General features: G+C 33.9%; 1 protein-coding gene across 10 annotated transcripts in view; it reads left to right on the top strand.

The window, feature by feature from the left end:
- The window catches only part of VPS13B (vacuolar protein sorting 13 homolog B), a 513,325-nt gene that overhangs the window by 16,368 nt on the left and 475,394 nt on the right, over positions 1-21,563 (top strand). For 9 of the 10 annotated variants that reach the window (XR_006741555.1, XM_045581364.1, XM_036436747.2 and 6 more), the window contains exons 4-12: positions 743-863; positions 5,261-5,428; positions 10,381-10,562; positions 14,019-14,193; positions 15,728-15,996; positions 17,950-18,045; positions 18,510-18,632; positions 19,098-19,235; positions 20,180-20,267. Coding sequence is in view for 9 of the 10 variants with exons in the window: in XM_045581364.1 (XP_045437320.1) it covers positions 743-863; positions 5,261-5,428; positions 10,381-10,562; positions 14,019-14,193; positions 15,728-15,996; positions 17,950-18,045; positions 18,510-18,632; positions 19,098-19,235; positions 20,180-20,267 (1,360 nt within the window). In the remaining variant the exon portion in view is untranslated. Of the gene's footprint in view, positions 1-742; positions 864-5,260; positions 5,429-10,380; positions 10,563-14,018; positions 14,194-15,727; positions 15,997-16,715; positions 16,833-17,949; positions 18,046-18,509; positions 18,633-19,097; positions 19,236-20,179; positions 20,268-21,563 lie in introns of those variants that run through there. The other variant, XM_045581370.1, reaches the window with a different exon arrangement.

Below are 21,563 nucleotides of genomic sequence, written 5' to 3'. Positions count from 1 at the left end.
AAAAATAAAAATGACTTGTTCTTTCTTTTGCTTTAAAATGTTTGTCATCTTGTGCATGCCAGATTTATTAGACTGCAATAGTTTTTAGTGCATTTTGGCTGGAATGTTTATTATGACATCACTGTAATCTATATACAGTATGTGATTTCAGATGGTTTCAGTGTTAAATATTTTTATAATTATGCTAGTTTTGGCAGTTCACTTGGAATTTTTTTCACATCTCTTTAATGAACATGTTTTACTTCTGGGCTTTTGAGACAACCATATGTTTCAAAAATTAATAGTGTGCTTTTAATGTTAACACTGTGCAGAAGTGTATGACTGCAGACATTTTTAAGGATGTAAGTTGAACTAAAAGTAATTACAGCAACGTTTTATTCATAGAAGTAGTCTTTTAGTATTTAGAGTCTATAACATCTCCCAAAATAACAGAAGATGTCATTGTAACGATTGAATGGTGAAATTGTTTTATAGAATGAAACAGTGTGAAGTTTGCTTTGTATTAACTTGAATATAATTTCATGCAAAATTTTATTTTCGTTTATGATGGTAAATATTTTACTTTGTGATTGTATTGAAGTTGCAGACACATTTTTTCTTCTGCTAATATAAAGCTAACATTTGAAGCCATACTATCATGTAAAAGATTAATCTTTTATTATTGTATCATTTTCTTAGTATGGTATAAAATTAGAATTTTTGTTTTCTAAAGTAATTTTTGCTTTCTTTAAAATCAATATAGGATGACCATGAAAGCTGTGGTTCTAATTCTACCAACCCTAGTACCACTGAGAATACAAAATCATCAGTAAAACCTCGAAGAATTCAGCAGGCTGCTCCCACAGATCCTGATTTGCCACCAGGTAACTTCTACTGGGCTTGATAAAGCCAAAATTTCACCTCTTATTTATTGTTGTAACCCTTTGTAGAATTCACACTTTCAGTATTCTTTAGTGCTATGAAATATTTAGGCTGTATGTGCATGTGCATTTGTTGCATGAATAGAACAGGTTGAGTCCAGAGCCCTCAGGAATGTCTTTCATTCAAACTTTGAATCCCTTTGCAGTAGGTTGGTTGTTCCTTAAGTTTCTTTTTTATGTCCTCTCCTTGAAAAAACTTGTCTTTGATTTCCCACTCATAGTATTTTTGTCCTCCTTGCTTCTTGATAAACAGAGGAAAGACACTACATCATTTTGAGTTTCTAGAAACTATAGACACAGAGACACAGAGTTTTTTATTTGGGAGAGACCATCTGTTCTATTTTCTGAAAATTTTATTTACCTGGAACAGTAGTGACTTATGAAAGTTCCTTGGTAAATATTTAATGAAGAAAAACAAACTGATCATTACATATTAGTTCTGTGGCCAAGGTACATTGCTGTCTTTTTACAGTTAGGAATTGTTTATCAGTTACTTCTTTTTTATTTTATTTATCAGTCACTTCTGTTTTCTGAGATGTAGGTGACATTGGTATACACTTGCTCTCTGTGCCAAAGGTTTGAAGGCTTTCGGCTTGTTTTAACCTACTTAATTTTTGACAGTCTTCTGCGCCATTTGCTTTACCTCTGAGAGGCTGGATTAGGTACACAATTTCATAGCCCTCCTCTCTCAAATGTACGTTCTAAGTGACATTTGAATTGAACATTTTTGACTAGTGTTACAGTGATGTTAACACTGTTGCTCTGTATTCTTCAGAACGCTGTCCCTAAAAGGTCTCGGGTTTCTCTCTGGCTTTAGAATAGATTAATCGCTATAGTTGGAGAAGGTGCCCGCAGATATTTTACTACTGAACATTTCTAGTTCTACTTGGAATAGTGTGGTGGTTTTGGAGTTTTCTAAAATTTTTCTTGCTAATTAACTCCTTGGGAAAAACTGTGGTGTTTTAAATGAACCTGTAAATGAAATTAAACTGTAGCTTGTTCTTATTTATTAATTGGGTAACCTTTTTATCCCTCCAAATTTCTAATTACATATATCCTCCCAAACTTATTCTACCAGCTCATTTTATAATATGCAAAGAATAATCATTGCAAAGAATAATCAGTTTTAGGTTTAACATTTGAGTCTCATTACATTTTTTCCCCTTTCCCATTTCTTTTCTTTTGTTAATCCTCACCTGAGGATATTTTTTTCATTTATTTTTAAAGAGTGGAAGGGAGTGGGGGAGAGAGAGATGTGAGAGAGGCACATCAATTGGTTGCCTTTCATTCCCTCCCCTCCCCACTTGAGATGGGTATCTTGACTGGGAATTGAACCTGCAGCCCTCTGTTGCGTGGGCCATAGCTCTACCCATTGAGAAGACCCGCCAAGGCACATTTTTCTTCTTCTAAGAAATGACTTGTTTAAGAAAAATTTAATGCTTTTGTCAATTGTGAATTTCACAGATAACAAACAACCTTCTCTCTGCTAACTTGCATGTACTCAAAATAGGTGCCAGATTTTTAATGATTCTTTTTTAGAGTCTCTATTAGAATTTATACTGATATCCAGAATTGGGAGAAGTGGTTTATTTTAGGAGCATAAAACATAAAAACATAAATGTAACATAAAACATCTTATTTTAGTGGTATAAAGCAGAGCTGTGTTCTACCTGAACTACTTGTGGTAGCTTTTGGATTAACATGCGCTTTTCTGCCTTACCTAATAGAAGGACTCATATCCTCTCTTATGCTGACATAAATCACATTTAAGGAGTTGCTTTAGGAAGTAACTGAACTTGTTGGGCAATTACTGGGAGGCAAAGCAGCTAAACGTAATCTTGCCAAAGGGGGGAAAAAAGGGATAATTTGAGAATCCAGTTGGATAACGGTAAATCATTTTATTTCAAGGTTAAGTCATATGGTTATTTGAGGACTCATTTCTGGTAACCTTATCCTGCCCAGGAACAGATTTTCTTCCATAGTAGAGGTGAATTCTTGCTCTCAGAATTTTCTAGAGCAAAGTTATTTTTTTCAGTTATCTGTGTTTACTGTTTTAGAGTTTGAACATTTGCATTAATCCAGAGATGCTTATTGAAAAAAATTTTGGTGTTGCAAATAGTTGTTTCACACCCCTGAAGGTTGAATGACTTTCTAATAGGAAAAGACTATATAATCTTTTCTTTGCAAGCTGTATTCTTGATATCTAGAACAGTTTTTTTTCAAATTATGATTCCTGACCAATTAGTGTATTATGAAAACATTTAGTGGGTCATGGTGTGAATTAAAAAATATATGGAATAGAATAGAAAACTGGTAGCATATATCATGTAGTACAGGACAGTAATATTTCAAGAAACTTTTGCATATGTGTGCGCTTGTGCTGAGCAATGATGTAATATTTGTTATGTGAGAGGGATCCAAAGACTTTGAATCTGACTGGTTTGAAGCAGACAACTTTGCATTATACATTTTATCCAATTGTTTTAGAATTAATCTTTTTGTTTTTGTTTTAAAGATAGTACACCCTTAAGAAGTTTTTATAAATTCCCAAAATTTTATAAATTTTAGAAGCTTAATTTGTTAAGCATTATTTTAGTATCTACTCATAAAACAGTATTTGCTACCTTAAATTTATTGATATTTTATATGTTAATTTATAGCATATGCTAATTGGCACTCTGAAAACTGCTAATAGTTTTTATATCTAGAAAAACTTGAACTTAATGGTCTTACAATCCTTTCCCTTTTGTGTCTTTTAGGAAGGAATAAGAGAGTTGGTTTTTGCAAATATGTTATGGTTGAATAGATTTAATAAGCTTTCTCCCAGTAGGTGATAGCAATATCAATTGCTGAAATGAGTTGATTCTTTTTTGTCGATTAAAGTTCTGGTTTAAAGAATACAAACAGTTATTTCATAAGGTAGCTAATATTTTAATTAGTTATTATTATGTTTATTTTATTTATATTTTCAATTAAATTTCTCAATAATATACCTATGTTCACATATATTGTTTGAGAAACGTCGGAGATTATGGAGTATCCCATAGTAGCATTAAATTAAAAGAGAAAATTTGAACAGTCTAGGCAAGCTCTGGAGAAAAAGAATGTTCACTAATTATGCTTTTATTGTTTTGAGTTTTTTATAAAAACAATTATTTCTGACTCTCTTATTTCTGTATTCATTATATTTGTATCTATTCTGTTTTTTTTTCTTTTTCCTACTTTTTTTTATTCTTCTTTAATTCTGTCTACATTTTCTTTCTCATTTATATTCTCTCCCCTATCCTGTTTCAGTATTACATATTAGTAAGTGGCAGTAGTTAAATCCATTGTGATAGTTATGTTTCTCCTATTTTTCTTCCTCCAGGCCTAACTTTTTAATATTTTTCTGGCTGTTTAAAGTTGGAATAGAAGATCATAACAGGTTAAAAAAGAATCTTAAAACTATTTTCTTAAGTATATACTTTTATTGATTTCAAAGAGGAAATGAAAAGGAGTGAGAGATAGAAACATCAGTGATGAGAAAGAATCATTGATCAGCTGCTTCCTGCACACCCCACACTGGGAATTGTCCCCACGACCTGGGCATATGCCCTTGATCGGAATCAAACCCAGGGACCTTCAGTTTGTAGGCTGATGCTCTATCCACTGAGCCAAACCAGCTAGGGCTTAAAGCTATTCCTTTAATACCATTGGCCCGGTGCTTGTGTCCCTCAGCCTGGCCTGCACCCTCTCGCAATCTGGGACCGCTAGCCCTAACCGTCACCTACCTTCCTGCCCGATCACCCCTAACCACTCTGTCTGCTGGCCTGCTCACCTCCAACTGCCTCCCTGGCTCGCCTCCAGGTCTAATTAGCGTATTACCCTTTTAGTAGTATAGATATTGTGTAATCAGCATGGAGTGACACAGTTACATTTGGGAAAATGTTTAGGTAGAAACTAAAGAACTGTAGTATAGGGTAATTTAGTATAGTTTAGTTTGGGAAAATGCTATAGGATAGTTTCATTTGTTAAAATGTTTAGGCAGAAACTAAAGTGCTGTAGTATAGGATAATCACTGAATGGGATGTAGTGTTATGTTATTAAAAGGTTTCTGGTAAATGTGGTTTCTCTTAGTATATGAATACTTTATTATATACAACTCTGTAATAGTGTTTGTTTGGCAGTATCTTCTGTTTATTAGCGTGTTACTTTGATAAACCTGTGTACCTATCTAAATGTTAGTTTCTTCTTTGCAAAATATGCTAAGCTTACCCACCTTTTATGTACATTATGCTCAATATTTTAAGAAATAATTATTGATTGTGGCTAATTGCATTCTTTTCCCCCCTGTATTACAGGTTATGTACAGAGTCTGATTAGACGAGTTGTAAATAATGTAAACATTGTTATAAATAATCTCATACTGAAATATGTTGAAGATGATATTGTTCTTTCAGTCAACATAACTTCTGCAGAATGCTATACAGTAGGTGAATTATGGGATCGTGCATTCATGGATATTTCTGGTGAGTAAATACTATCAAGGATACTATAGATTCTCCATTATTGAAACAATTTTCTTGAATTCTGAATCTTTCTTGGGCCAACTGGCTCTTAGATGAATCTAAGAAAAACTTTATGCCTTCAAACTGGGAAAATGTACATATATAAAATCTAACATGCAATTATAGGAGGTTAATAGAGCCTTAGATTAAGAAATCCCAGACTTAAACATTTTTTTAAAATTTTTTATTGTTTCTTAGCTATAACATGCTTATTTCAAAGGTGATCTATAATATTTTATAATGCTGCAGATTATAGCAATGAAAACTGAATAATATTAAGTTAAAATTTTTAATGTTTTTTGATGGAGGAAAGAGAGTATGTTGCTTTCTTTATTACTTGGTAATGGCAAACAATATATCTGAATGATTTATGTTTTGGATTTCTATATTCTAGAGTATATATGGGATTTTTAGATATTCCTGAAACCTCCTGTAACTATTAAAATAATTCAATCTCTTGCTTATTTTAAAATATCTAAGTAGTAATAAAGTTTTAATCACTATTTATTTATTACTATTTTATTATATTCTATATACTAGTCATTGTATTAAGATCATAACTATAGTTGTATAGAAAATAGACACTGCTTATTAGTTTTATCAGGAGAGATGTTAATCAAATAATAACATTTGTTGATATATATGTTCTGTTAGAGTAAGAAATGTATATTTTGGAAAATATTTTAAGAATATTGTGAACTCCTTTTATCTGTGACTTGCCATGATATGTATTTGCTAAATGTGCTGGCACTAATAATACTCAAAAATAAAGTCAAAATGGATTAAAGATTTATATGTAAGTTCCAAAATCATAAACATACTAGAAAACATAGTAAAATGTCAGCCATGTCTCTTAGCAATATTTTTGCAGATATAGTTCCTTGGGCAAGGCAAACAAAGGAACCAATAGATAAATGGGACATCAATGTAAAAAACTGTGCTGAGTAAAAGAAACCATCAACAAAATGTAGAGGGAGCCCACTGGATGAATGGGAGAACATATTTGCCAACGATACATCTGAAAAGTGGTTAACCAACACTGAGGTATCACCGCTCACCTGTCAGAATTGCTGTCATCAATAAATTAACAAAGTGCTGGCAAGGATGTAGAGAAGAGGGAGCCCTTGTGCACTGTTGATAGGAATGCAGATGGGTGCAGCCACTGTGGAAAACAGTATGGTGTTTCCTCAAAAAGTTAAACATTTTTAAATAAAATTAAAAATTTTGACCCAGTAATCCCACTTCTGGGAATATATCCCAAGAAACTCAAAACACTAATTTGAAAAAATATATGCATTCTCGCCCTGCTGGTGTAGCTGAGTGAGCATGATCGTCCCATGGACCCAGAGGTCTTGGGTTTGGTTACCAGTGAGGGCACATGCCCAGGTTGCTTGCTAGATCCCCAGAAGAGGGTGTGCAGGAGGCAGCTGATTCATGTGCCTCTCTCATCCCTTCCTCTTTGTATTCAATTAAAATATTTTTAAAAATTGCATGCTTTTGTGTATTGCATGTTATTTTTAATAGCTAAGATCTGAAACAGCTAAAGTGCCCATTAATAGATGAGTGGATTAAAAAAGCTGTGATCCATTTACACAATGGAATACTATTTGGGCATAATAAAAAGGAAATCTTGCCTTTTGTGACAGCATGGAAGGACCTGGAAATTATACTAACTGAAATAAGCCAGTCAGAGAAAGACAAAAACCATTTTACTTATATGTAGAATTTAATGAACAAAGTAAACTGATGAACAAAAATAGAAATAGGCTCATAGACAAAGAGAACAGACTGACAGCTGTCATAGGGGAGGGACTTTGGGGGACTGGATGAAAGAAGGCAAAGGGATTAAGCAAAAGGAATATACATGCATAATACTTAGGGACAGCCAGAGGTAAAGGGGTGTAGGAGTAGCTAGAGGCGAGCAAAAGGGGAGAAAGTCAGGATGGAAAGAGACTTGGTTCAGGGCTATGGACATACGATGATGCTCTTTGCAGAAGATGTTTTGTTGAGTTGTACACTTGAAATCTGATTGGTTTTGTGAACCAATGTCACACCAATAAATTCAATTAAGTACCAAAATTATGAAATTGTGTACTATATATATTAGCAGTACATTTCAATAGGAATTACGCTTTAATAAAGCTGTGAAAACGACTCTACATTAGAAAAAAGAAAATTTACAAAAATAAAAAAAACGAAAGTCTTGGCACTAAAGTTAGTCTGCCTGCATTTGAATCCTGGCTCTCCCACTTGGTGCTAGATGTATGACCTTGGACGATTTAGTTTTACTTCTATTTTTCAATTTTGTCATTTGTAAAATGAGGATAAAAAGCTTCTTTATAGAATTATTTTATTAATACATTAACGTACTGAAAGAACTTATAAAAGTATCCTGTACGTAATTGCTCAGAAAAGGAGCTGCTATTATTTACATCTATTTTCTCTCATTCTCATAACAGCTCCATAAAGAAATGATACCCTTTTGCAACTGAAACGCAGTCTTGGCTGCCTACCACAAGGGAAGAGGTTTATTTGGGTGCTGGGACCTGGCAACATGGTGGCTCCTGCCTCAAAGACCATTGTTCACTTTTGGCGTGCTGGGCCCTGTGCATTCATCACTTTAATTTTTGGCACTCTTGGGTGCTGTTCAGTCATCTTTCTAGCTTTTGATGTGCTTGCTCTCTTTCTACCTTTTAACTGCTCACACTCTGTCCATTCATCTTTTTAGCTTTTGGCACACCCCGTGTAAGAACCTTCCCCTGTACCATGTTGGCCATTGGGGAAGACTCCCTGACTGTCTGTTGTAACACTTACTCATTTAGCCATACATTCATTTGCTCATTTTAAGTCCTAGATAAAGGATAGGAAAGTGAAATGGAGTCTCAACATTATTTGACTTGCCTAGCTAAGGCATACAACTAGCAAAGAACAAAATTGGAGTACAGTTTCATTTTTGTGTGTTCCCCGAGCTTTAGTTTTCACATTTTAAAAATCAAGAATCATCCTGATCTCACAGCTCTGTTGTGAAGCATAAAGAAGAATGTATACAAAGGCCCAATCAAGTCTTTGGTTTCTGTATATAATACCAGTAACTAAGTAATTTAATAATAGACTATGCAAAATGAGATAATATGGTACATTTGTGTATTTTTTTTAAAGGACAAGTTTGAAATTTATTTGCTAATAAAACTTTACTGTTTCCACATATGTGCATACTCTTTAGTTTTTCCTTCTTAAAAAATGAAAATTCAAAAAAAGATAAGGACATTAAAGGTTGAATTACTTAGAGGTTGCCAGGATATACTCAAAAATAGTGTTAACAAATAATGGGCTAAAGCATACATATTTTAAATGAAAGCATATCTTATTGTTTTGAACATTCCCATGACCATAGCATGGAGAAGCTAACTAAAAATCATTGACAAAGTAGAGTTGGGCCAGATACCTAACTAGGAATTGCTTATTAGGAATAAAACAACAGATTTGCTAAAATTTTCATTTTCTAGTTTGGTATTTTACCAGTAATTGTTTCATTTTTATTGCCTTGAATAAAACCTTGGTACTGTTATTGATAATTTCTTCATTAGCAATTATCTAGAGCAGTGCTAGTCCATAACTTTTATGATGATGGATATATTTTATGATCCAGTCTTGAACCCAGTAGCCACATGTTTCTGTTGAGCACTTGAAATGTGGGTAGTGCAACCAAGGACCTGAATTTTTATTTATTTATTTTTAAATATATTTCATTGATTTTTTTACAGAGAGGAAGGGAGAGAGATAGAGAGTTAGAAACATCGATGAGAGAGAGTCATCGATCAGCTGCCTCTTGCACACTCCCTACTGGGGATATGCCCGCAACCAAGGTATATGCTCTTGACCGGAATCGAACCTGGGACCTTTCAGTCCCCAAGCCAATGCTCTATCCATTGAGCCAAACCGGTTTCGGCAGGATCTGAAATTTTATTTTCATATAATTATAATGAATTCACATCTAAATTTAAATAGCCATGTATCAGTGGTTGCTACCATATTGGAAAGTGCAGGTTTAGATCATAGCTTCAAGTTTTTTAGTGTAAAATAAATATTAAATGAGTGACTACTACTAAATGGTTTCTCAGGAGTTTTATTTTATGACTAGAGGCCTGATGCACAAAATTCATGCAAGAGTAGGTACCCCTTCCTCCCGGCCCCCGGCCCGGCTGCTGGCACCGGCTTCCCTCTAGCACCTGGGACCCAGGTTTCCCTTGCAGCCCCGGCTTCGTCTGGAAGGTCATCTGGTCTACTTAGGATATTATGCTGTTATTATAGACTAGAAGCCTAGCGCACGAAATCGTGTGGCCCCACTCCACCCGTGTGGCCTCGCTGTGCTTGTAGCCGCGCCCATCCGTGTGCACCTTGCCCACGCTCACAGCCCTGCCCACCTGCGCTGGTCTTTGGTCATTATAGCATTAGGGCCATGCCATCTATCTATTTATCTATCTATCTATCTATCTATCTATCTATCTATCTATCTATGTGTGTGTACATATATATAATACATATATATATATATATGCATATATATCTAATTTAATATCTCATTGCAGATAGCAAACTATAATGAAATTTTCCATTTTTGTCTTAAATTTGTAGGTTAGGTGTCAAGCAAGTTGGGGATAAGCTACTTCATTTCTTTGGTCTCTATTTAATTCTCTGTAGAGAAAATGAGGATTTTTGTGCCTATTTCATAAAGTTGCTGGAAGATTTAAATGATATAATAAATGAGATGTTCTTTACATAGGTTCTGGCATCATATTTAATGCTCTATTAATCTTATTTGCATTACTACTTGTACTAATAAATAATAGTTGCCTTTTTTTCTGTTAACCTTTTTTTACTTTACTTAAAATGTTTTTCTTTTTCTTTTTTAGCTACTGATCTGGTGCTGAGAAAAGTTATCAACTTTTCAGACTGTACAGTATGTCTTGATAAACGGAATGCTAGTGGCAAAATAGAGTTTTACCAGGATCCTTTGTTATACAAATGTTCCTTCAGAACTCGTTTGCATTTTACGTATGATAACCTAAATTCCAAGATGCCGTCTGTTATTAAAGTAGGTGTTTCTTTTTCTGTAGTTGATTTGCATGTCTCTATTTTCTTTATTGGCTCCTGTGCATGCTACTTATTATTAAAAAAACAATAAATTGACCTCATAAATGTATGTGCCATTTATTTTTATGTCATTGGTTTTTATACAAAAGTTTTAGTTACATTTGAAAGTTCTATTTTATATACAGAACACTTTGCATTATTTGTTCTAAGATAGAAATTGGGGATCTATTTTTTTTTTGGTGTGTGTGTGTGTGTGTGTGTGTGTGTGTGTGTGAGACATTCGTTTCCTTTTCATGTTGTCCAGCTATTTATTGGTGTTTTTTTCTTGAAGTAGTTCAAGGAGATCATATAAAAAAGTATTTTTATGCCCACAATAGACTGATTATCAATCTATATTTAAATTGTTATAAGTTGTTTAGCATGGCCGGATGGCTGTAGTTATTGTCTTTTCTTTTTCTTCCATAAATTTATAAAGCTGGATTTGCTAACCTGATATCTTATTGGTTCAGGAAACATTAGCTTTTGACCTCTGGTTTCAAAATGTAATTTAAATCTCAGAGTATGGGAATTTTTCAGGTAAAATCTTTTGATTCATGTGAAAATTTGTTGTTCTCCAAGGAATTGGTCTGATTATCAATGTGTATAGTCTCAAGTGAAAATCTTTTGATTGATGTAAGATTTATCATTTTGAATTAGACCCATCAGTCCTCCAACTTCTAGTCCTAAGAAACATGGACTTGGTTGAACCTCATTGATCACCTCAAAGGCATTTCCCAAAATGTTCCAAATGCCCTAATTATTTGTGAAACTCTCATTTGTTTAAGTGTTTTTTTTAGTTTATTTATTTACATTTTGGGTAAGCTTTTTATTATCTTTCTATCTTTTGAGAAAGATATTTTTTAAGGATACATAATTTAACATTTTCCCCATTTTTGAAAATTTACATTTTTTTCATTTTTCAGAGGAATAAAAGTCTCCACATAAAGCTTTGAACATATATCTGATTAATTTCTTAGGAATGATTTCTGTAATTGGAAATATCATATTGAGAGACTTAAACTTTTTTAAGACCTGTGATCTATATTACAAAATTGTTTCCAGAAAGGTTTACCCATTGTAAATGTTCATGAACATGTGAGTGAGTGTTTATATTACACACGTGTGATCTTTACATATGATCATGTTTTAAAACTTTCCAATTTGTTAGCAAAAAATATGTATATTTTAATTAACATTTATTTGATTACTTATTAGTTAAGTTACATTTATTGATAATATGTTCACTTATAATTTGTCCTTTGAAAAATCCATTTAGATTTTTAATCTATTTTTCTATTGGTGATTAATCTTACTGATTTTAGGATATATATTATATTAAAATATATATTTTAAATATGCAGGGTGGGGCAAAAATAGGTTTACAGTTTGAAACATACCAATATTTGTTTCTTAGTTGTGACAAAAGTACCGCATGGTGACATAATGTTAACAATAGGGCACTGGATGAGGGATATCTGGGATCTCTATGTATGACCTTGAAATGTTTTTAGAAGTTTACAACTATTTTAAAGTAAAATTTTTATTTTTTAAAACATCTAAACAAAATAAAAGGATGTGGAAGAGAAATCTCAAATGAAGAAGAGGTTGACAGGTCTGTCCTGTACACTTCTCCCCTCCTTTCCCTTCTCCTCACCATTTTCTTACCTCTTCACGGTCTGTTCAGTGTATGATTTTAAGGCCAGTTTTAAGAAATCTGTATTCTTAGTTGAATATGGCATTTATACCCCTCCCCCCCAATACAGCTTTCTTCACCTCAAGTACAAATTTTTTGCCTTTAGTTGTAAAATTATAATGATTACCATTTACTTCTTTTTCATGTTTCATAGACACTCAAATATCAGTGAGTCAAAATAAACCTTCCAAGAGACTTGACTTTATGGCTTAATTGGTTCTATTCCATGTTTATATAACAGCAGGAAACCATTATACTGAGGCTGTGTTTAGATTCCATTGATGTCTCTTTCTAAGAGGAGAACTTTGATTGACTTCTATATATCCTATTTCCTAGTAATTAAACTTACTACTTTCTTATAATTGATTCATGTTATAAATTTTTTGTCATGTTTAAATCTATTATTTAAAATTTGTTTGAAAAATTTCCCCAAGCATATATTTCCCTTGGTTTTTCATATTTGGCTATCAAAATTTTATTATGTTCGTATTTCCATAGTTAAATGTTAGTAGTTTTCTCTCCTAACATGTTTTTAGGATGTGTGTGTATTCTTTTTGGTTAATATAGCTGGAAAGAGTGATACGAGTGTTACTAAAATGATATCATGAAGCTTTTATTCTTGGTTGTAACAGAGACCTTTTTTTTGGGGGGGGGGGGTACTATCATACTCTTAGCATTGTAGAGTAGGTGCAGTAGTCCTCCCTTATCTACAGTTTTGCTTTCCATGGTTTCAGTTACCCTCAGTCAACTATGACCCAACAACATTAAATGGGAAATTCTAGACTTAATTCACAAGTTGTGTTTTAAACCTCTTAATTGAATTTCTTGGGGTGACATTGGTTAATGACATTTTGTAGGTTTTAATTAAAATATAACCTCTCATTGGCATACAGTAGTATGGTGATTACCAGAGCGAAGGTGGAGGGGAGGGAGGAGGGGTTGTAAGGGGAAGAGGGAGGGTGTAAATGGGGAATAAAAGGTGATGGAAGGAGACTTGACTTGGGGTGGCGAATAATTCGTGTTTTAAGTTGCGCACCATTTCGAGTAGTGTGACGAAATGTCACTCCATCCTGCTCCATCCTGCCCAGACGTGAATCATCTCTTCGTTGGGCATATCCATGCTGTGTATGCTTCCTACCGGGTAGTCACTTAGCAGTCCTCTTAGTTGTCAGCTCCACTATCGTGGTATTGCAGTGCTTTTGTTCAAGTAACCCTTATTTTATTTGCTAATGCCCCTTAAATGCAAGAGTAGTGATGCTGGCAATTTGGATAGGCCAAAGTGAAGCCTTCAAGTGCTTCCTTTGAGGACCATGTATGTATGTTTAGGAGAAAGCATAGCCTATATAGGGCTCAGTGCTAACTGGAATTCCAGGCATACACTAGGGGTCTTGGAATTATCTCCTGCAAATAAGTGGGTTATGCTGTATTTTGGTTACAGAACTTTGTGAAAATCTAGTGTGACTATATCTTTTCATTATTTCTATTGGTATTTATATCATTTGGCTTAATATAATTTTCTATCTAAAGTTTATTGATCAGAGCAAAATTTATTTAATTCCTAAGATTTTAGAATAAACTGTTATTTTGGCTTTAATGTTAGAAGTGTTTGGGACATTACTATTTCTCTTACGCTATTCCAATTAAGATTTAACGTTTCTCTACCTATGCTAAAAGATATGCCCTTTGAACATGATTTACTAATGTTTTTGTTTTTTCGAAATACAGATTCACACCTTAGTAGAGAGTTTGAAACTTTCTATCACAGATCAACAACTGCCTATGTTTATCCGTATAATGCAACTTGGGATTGCTCTTTACTATGGAGAAATAGGCAGTGTTAAAGATGGAGAAACTGAAGACTTTACCTGTCATAATAAAGATATGTCAGGAAACACAACAGGTAAATATAACAAAAATTTATTTCATAATTGCTAAACTTTAAAAATACATTAGATTGAGGTTTACAGTTCGAATGTGGTGGTGTTATTTTATTTTGGTTGTTAGACACTACTTTGATTTTTTTCCTACATGCTTCATACCGTGTTTCCCCAAAAATAAGACATCCTCCAAAAATAAGACCTACTTACAGGTTTCCTTCTGAGTGAAATATAAGGCATCCCCTGAAAATAAGGCCCCCCCTAAGCTAAACATGAGAGATTTGGTCCACTGATTCTGAAAGAAATGGAGTCACAAGAAATTCACCAGGAAGTTCAGGAATTGGATTGTTATGATGATGTTCCAGAAGATGATGACATGATTGTCATTGAATAAATGAGTAAATTCTTGATACTGTAGGATTCAGTTTGTCTGGTTTGTGTTGACAACTACCGTACCACTGTACCATATACAGGTAATAAATTTTCTTTATTTTCATTTAACAATAAATGTGTACCGTATTCTTCTTCATGGAAAAATAAGACATCCCCTGAAAATAAGACCTAGCGCATCTTTGGGAGCAAAAATTAATATAAGACACTCTCTTATTATCGGGGAAATGGTACAATTTTGATTTTCCTTTTTCTACATGGTAAAAATATAACTAATATTTCTAGTAGGTAAAAGTGTTCAGAATATATATTATATACAAAAGTTAAAGTAGTACAACCTCGAGATTTCTTAGTAATTATTATATTTTAAAAATATTTTTTTATTGATTTTAGAGAGGAAGGGAGAGAGAGTGATAGAAACAATGATGGGTCATTTATCAGCTGCTTCCTGCATGTCCCTTACTAGGAATTGGGCCCATAACCCTGGGCATGTGCCCTTGAAATGCAGTAATGTTAAGAGACTGGTGGAATTTGTCTTTACAAGATGAAATAAGAGCAGCTGGAATTTAAATCTTTAGTCTCTGTTAATTTGTCACCAAATAAAAATTGTTTGCTATAATGAGTGAAATGCCAATAAATTAATTTATTAATTCTATTCATCAACTACATTTAAAATTACGTGGTAAACTGCTTGCCTTATAACGTTAATTATGGCCTATGAAAAGAGATTGAGCCTGGCCTGTGTTGCTCAGTGGTTGAGTTTCGACCTATGAACCAGGGGGTCATGGTTTGATTTCCAGTCAGGGCACATGTCCAAGTTGGGGCTCAATTCCTCAGTATGGGGTGTGGAGGAGGCAGTTGATAAGTGATTCTCTCTCATCATTTATGTGTTTATCTCTTTCTCCCCCTTCCTTCCTCTCTGAAATAAAAAAAAATATACATTTAAGTAAAAGAAAGGAGATTGACACATTATAATATATAGAAACTTAAAGGTGGTGTAATGCTAAATTATTGGTTTAAAATAATAATAACCAATGTATGATGTGTTCATACTTTTTATGTAGAAAGAAAAATGTGGGAGATACATTTTAACAGAATTTACCTTCCTAATTTTTAAAAATTAAATCCTTTTGATTTAATTTAAACTCATTTTATTTTGGTTGACAGGTGTTGAAGATGAAACAAGAATAGATATGCCTTATCCTTCTCAGTTCAAAGGTCAAGAGTTGTATTCACAGCAGGAGGATGAACAGTCACAGGGATGGGTATCATGGGCCTGGTCATTTGTGCCTGCAATTGTGAGTTATGATGATGGTGAGGAAGACTATCTTGGAAATGATCCAACTTCAACCATGCATCAGCAGAAATCTCAGACTTTGAAGGATCCTGTTGTTTCTATTGGATTTTACTGTACAAAGGCAACAGTGACTTTCAAAGTAAGTTTCATTTTTCTTGCTATTTATATCTCTCAGCTTAATGTTTAAATTTTTATTTCTAACTAGAGGCCCAGTGCACAAAATTCGTGCACAGGGTGGGGCTGTCCCTCAGTTCAGACTGCACCTCTCCAATCTGGGATCCCTTGGGGAATGTCCAACTACCCGTTTAGTCCCTATCCTACCGAGATCGGGCCTAAATGGGCAGTTGGACATCCCTCTCACAATCCAGGAATGCTGTCTCCCAATTGTTTGCCTGCCTGCCTGCCTGCCTGATTGCACCTAACCGCTTCTGCCTGCCAGGCTGATCACTCCCTAACCACTCCCCTGCCAGCGTTATTGATGCCTAACTGCTCCTTTGCCAGCCTTATTGCCCCTAACTGCCCTCCCCTGCAGGCCTGGTCACCCCTAACTGCCCTCCCCTGAAAGCCTGGTCACCCCTAACTTATTCAACTTGGATTTGAAGAATGTATGGAATTAATTTGTGGTTCATGTTTCGATCAGAAAACAAGGTCATGTTTCTACATTAGCATTCTGAACAGTTGATATCAATCCAACAAAAATCATGCCAAATTAAATGTAGCATTTAAAAAATAATGTTGAAAATTGTTCTTGTAATGTTTGAGTCCTTTTAATCAATTAATTGCTTTTTCTCTACAATAATTGTAGACAGCTGAAAGGTGATTAAGTTTAAAATATTCAGTTTTACTTATGCATTTTAGATTATGGAATTGCACTTGAAAACAGCAACATGTGTGTGTACTAGTTCTGGGAATCACCTAAAAAACAAGTGCTTATATTGTATAAAAATATTTTTGTTATGAAAAGTGAGAGTACTTAGTTGATTCTCAGTATAAAAAGATTATCATACTTAAAATGTTAAACTTTTTGGTTCAATAAATTCTATTTGACTAAGTTAAACATGTTTTTCTCTCTTTTATATTGAATTTATATTTAAGGTTGAAGAATTTATATCCATTTTGCAAGAAATAGGGGCACTGAATCATTAGTAAACATGGGCAGAATACCCTTTAAATTTTTTATTTTGGAATAGTTTTAGATATACAGAAAAGTTGCAGAGATAATACAGAAAGTTAACATATACTTACACAGTTCCCACATTACTAATCTTTTTACTTTCCCCAGCACATCTGTCATACCTAGGATGCCAGTATTAGTGCATTACTGTTAAATTTCAGACTTTAATTGAATTTCATAATGTCCCTTTTCTGGTACATGATCCAAACCAGGATACCACATAGCATTTAGAAAATTACCTTTTAAAAAAAATTTATCTCTAATTTTTGGATACATACAAATGATGTGTTGTAAGCTTCAATGGTACAAGCATATTTTTTTTTTCTTTTGTCAGCATATCGATTAGTACGTGTTATCTAGTTATTTGTTGCACGATTGAAAGAGTCAAACATACAGTGCGACACATATTTTGAAAATAAATACCTATGAACATGTTTCCTTCATAGAACTAGCGTTTCGCTGAATCTGTTTGTGTTTCCTCACAGCTTTCTTTTTGGTTGCAAATGGAGAGAAATCTTAGAAACGATTGAAATAAACCTGGCTGAATAAATTAGTGAATATAAAATGAATTGAGGTTAAAATATAAAAACTTTGGCAGAATATATGAACCATTTTATGACTATGGGACTGTTATAGGTGCACAGCTTTCACCTTTTAAAGTAAGATTGTTAAGAAAAAGGAGTTAAATATAAGGTGCTATAGGTATTAAATTATCTATCTGAGCTTAGACTAGCATATTCAACCTTTTTACCATGGATAATCTGTTACAGCTGTGTTCGTTGCACCTGTTTTCCTGCTTAATAATTAAATTTCCCCAATCTTAAAATTGGCTGTGTTTCCATCAATCCATCATAATAATGACAGTTTATTGCCATTTAATACTAATTTGACTTAACATTCTTTTATATTATTCCTTAGCTCACTGAAATGCAAGCGGAAAGTAGTTATTATAGTCCTCAAAAAGTAACATCTAAAGAAATATTGTGTTGGGAACAAGAAGGAACCACAATTGAGGTAAGGTAATCTTTTAATATTTAACATATATTTTTAAAATCTTTGGACAGTTCTTAAAGTTAGTATTGAATGAATATAGGTTTTAATCATAGTTGGCATGTTTAAAATATATTTATAGTTTGTATTTCTGTTTTAATCGTTAGTAGGATTCATTGAAATAAATTTTTTAACAAAGATTTTACTGTAATATGCAATATTAATTTATTTTTTCATTTAACTTGTGTGTGCTCACATGTATGTGTGCATTAGTGTTTATGAAGTGCCAGCCATTGAGATACAAAGGTTTGAGGATACAAGGACAAGTAAGAAGTTTCTTACTTTGATAGGATTTATGATCTGAGGAGAATAAATTTGAAAAGGCTCAGTTCAAAAGATGTTTTGACTGATTTAGAAATGCCTCAAGGAAAATCTGTAATATTTTTATGAAATTCAAGTTCTTAGTTCTATTTCTTTTCCTCTCATAGGCCCTTATGATGGGAGAGCCTTTCTTTGATTGCCAGATTGGTTTTGTAGGTTGCAGAGCCATGTGCCTTAAAGGAATTATGGGTGTTAAAGATTTTGAAGAGAATATGAATAGGAGTGAAACCGTAAGTCAAAATCTTCCCTTTCCTGCTTTTTTTGGATGGAATGTAGGGATAATGAAGTGCTTATTGAAGTGTTTAACCATACCAAAAAGTCTGTTAGACTACATATATCTTTGGCTTTAGAGAGGAACTTTAACTGTTTTCCCTGTAAGAAATTATAGAGCTCAGGGGAATTTAGAAAGTTGGTAGCACTTAACACCTGGACAGTAGCTCCGAATACTTTCCAATTCATAAATGCTACTTCTTTCTTGTTTATAGCAGCTACTTGGAGTTCCTTTTTGGTTTGTTAAAATGTTCTTGGCCAAAATAGGCAGTGAAAATAGAGACAGCATTCTTGTCTTTTTACAAGACTTCAAGTTGTAGTGATTTCTACTGACTCCTGAATGGGTGTTTTAAAACCAAGGTTTTATTTTCTTCAACGGTCTAATGATTTTTCCTCCTGTTAAAAAATTTTGCATTTATATTCAGGAAGCCTGTTTCTTCATTTGTGGTGAAAATTTGAGTATGAAAGGCCTGACATACCTTACAAACTCACTGTTTGATTACCGAAGCCCAGAAAATAATGGTACTCGTGCAGAATTTATCTTGGATGCAACTCATCATAAGGTCAGAGAATATATATTTGAGTCAAGTTCTAGGCTGTGTTTGGGTGGACATCCTATCTGACTATTTATTATTGTTATCTTTCTTCTCATCTAATATCATCTTAAGGCTGTTTGTTTACTGAGACATTTAGAATGTTTTCATCCAATTCTATAGCCAGAGAAGTTTAAGGAGTTCGTAAGGTCTCTACTTTTATGTGGTATGCAGCCAGAGTTAGTTTATCTACTCCTTACTGTTAAAATAGTCATGGAGGAAACCTAGAAGTATCTCTTTTATAATAATTTCAGTCACTTTGGGTAGTAGGATTAATGGGAAGAGATGAAGCATTTCATGTATTACTATGTATATGTCTTAGTATTATTTGACTTTTTCATATAAGATGATATTAATGTATTTTCTATGGAATCAATTTAAAAATCCAAAAAATTGTCTGAAGATTAGTGTAATAGAATAGGTAATTTACACTTAACCCTTTTCACTGCAGATTTACTTTTATTGTTGACAGTAAAGAGTTTAATTTAGATCTGCATAATTAACATACTTTTAAATATCTTAGATTATCTTTAGTGTTTAAACTGTTTTATGTAAGTGTACTGAAATATTTAAGGATGGAACTATTTAAGAGTGTACATTATTCAATATTTTTGATAGTCTTACAGATCAAGAGTGTACTATCCTCCATTATAGGTATTCATTAAGCAGACATTATTGATAGAGTGGTCAAAATGTCTAGTGGAACTATAGATGCGCGTTTGTGTAGTTTGTGATAGAGGTAACATTACCTTACTTAGAAGTGAATTCTTTGGATAACCTCTGCTTTTTTGTTATTTTGGTACTCCTTTCAGTAGATACATTTTCTTTGTAGGGACATGTGTCTGTTCTTGACTTACCAGATTTTAAACTCAGAAATCTCTTCTAAACATGTGTTCTGTTTGCTTTGTTGTCAGGAGACTTATACTGAGATGGCTGGAATGCAAAGGTTTGGGGCTTTCTACATGGATTACCTATATACAATGGAGAACAACAGTGGCAAAGGTACCGTTTTCTTTCTTTTATGTTTGCTTTTCCTCCAGCTTCATCAGATTCAGTTGGTCCTCTATTACATTAGATTAACTTTCTGTTTCTCTGGGGAATGGTTGAATTTTAATGCCATGTTAATTTTCTTAGATTCTTGACATTTTTAATCTCTTTTTGTGTGAATCTAATGAAACTCATGGACATGGACAACAGCGTAGTCATTGTGGGGTGGTGGGAGGAGCGGGGCAGGTGGAGGTGGAAGAGGAGATAAATAGTGATGGAAAACTAAAATGAAATAAAAAGGAAGGAAAAGATAATTTGTATAATCAGTGAGAATTAGTTATCATGTATCTAATATTAAAATTTTGATGCATTAAATTTTATATTATAATAAGTTGTCAAAAGTAGTAAATATTTTCTTTTCTGTATTAAATACATTTTGATAGTTATATAGATCTTTTAAAAAAAGTTTGTTGTTAGAAGCAGAAATGTCAGAATAAAATCTTCTAACAACTGTGGACGTATAGTGTATTATTATATATTTTTATCCTTTTTTGGGCCCTTTTTACAAAATATTTATTATTTTATTAGAGGCCCGATGCATGAAATTCGTGCACTTGGGGGTAGGGGTGGGGTCTCCTTAGTCTGGCCTGCGCTCTCTTACAGCCTGGGAGCCCTCAGGGGATGTTTGACTGATGGCTTGGCCTGCTCTCTGCTTAAACAATAGTGGGACATCCTGGTAGTGGGACATCCTTAATGGTGATGCGAGGCAGGAGAGGCTCCTGACATTGCCACTGCACTCACCAGCCATGAGCTGCCTGGCTTGTGATTGAGCCATGCTCCCCAGTGGAAGCACACTGACCACCAGAGGGCAGCTCCTGTATTGAGTGTCTGCCCCCTGCTGGTCAGTGCGCATCATAGTGACGGGTCGTTCCACTGTTCGGTCGATTTGCATATTAGCCTTTTATTACTGTGTAAGACATCCTCCGAAAATAAGACCTAGCGCATAGAAAGATAAGACATCCCCTGAAACTAAGACCTAGCACATCTTTGGGAGAAAAAATTAATATAAGGCACTGTCTTATTTTCGGGGAAACAGGGTATATAGGATTTATTTATTTTTTAAATATGCTTACTTTTACCTTTTTAAAAAATATATATATTTTATTGATTTTTCACAGAGAAGAAGGGAGAGGGATAGAGAGCTAGAAACATTGATGAGAGAGAATCATCCACCAGCTGCCTCCTGCACACCCCCTACTGGAGTTGTGCCCGCAACCAATGTACATGCCCTTGACCGGAATCGAACCTGGG

Source organism: Pipistrellus kuhlii, unplaced genomic scaffold (genome assembly GCF_014108245.1).
Source record: "Pipistrellus kuhlii isolate mPipKuh1 unplaced genomic scaffold, mPipKuh1.p scaffold_m20_p_14, whole genome shotgun sequence".
Classification (NCBI taxonomy): Eukaryota; Metazoa; Chordata; class Mammalia; order Chiroptera; family Vespertilionidae; genus Pipistrellus; species Pipistrellus kuhlii.
Note: the sequence above shows the minus strand (reverse complement) of the source record. Positions and strands in the feature narration are given on the sequence as shown.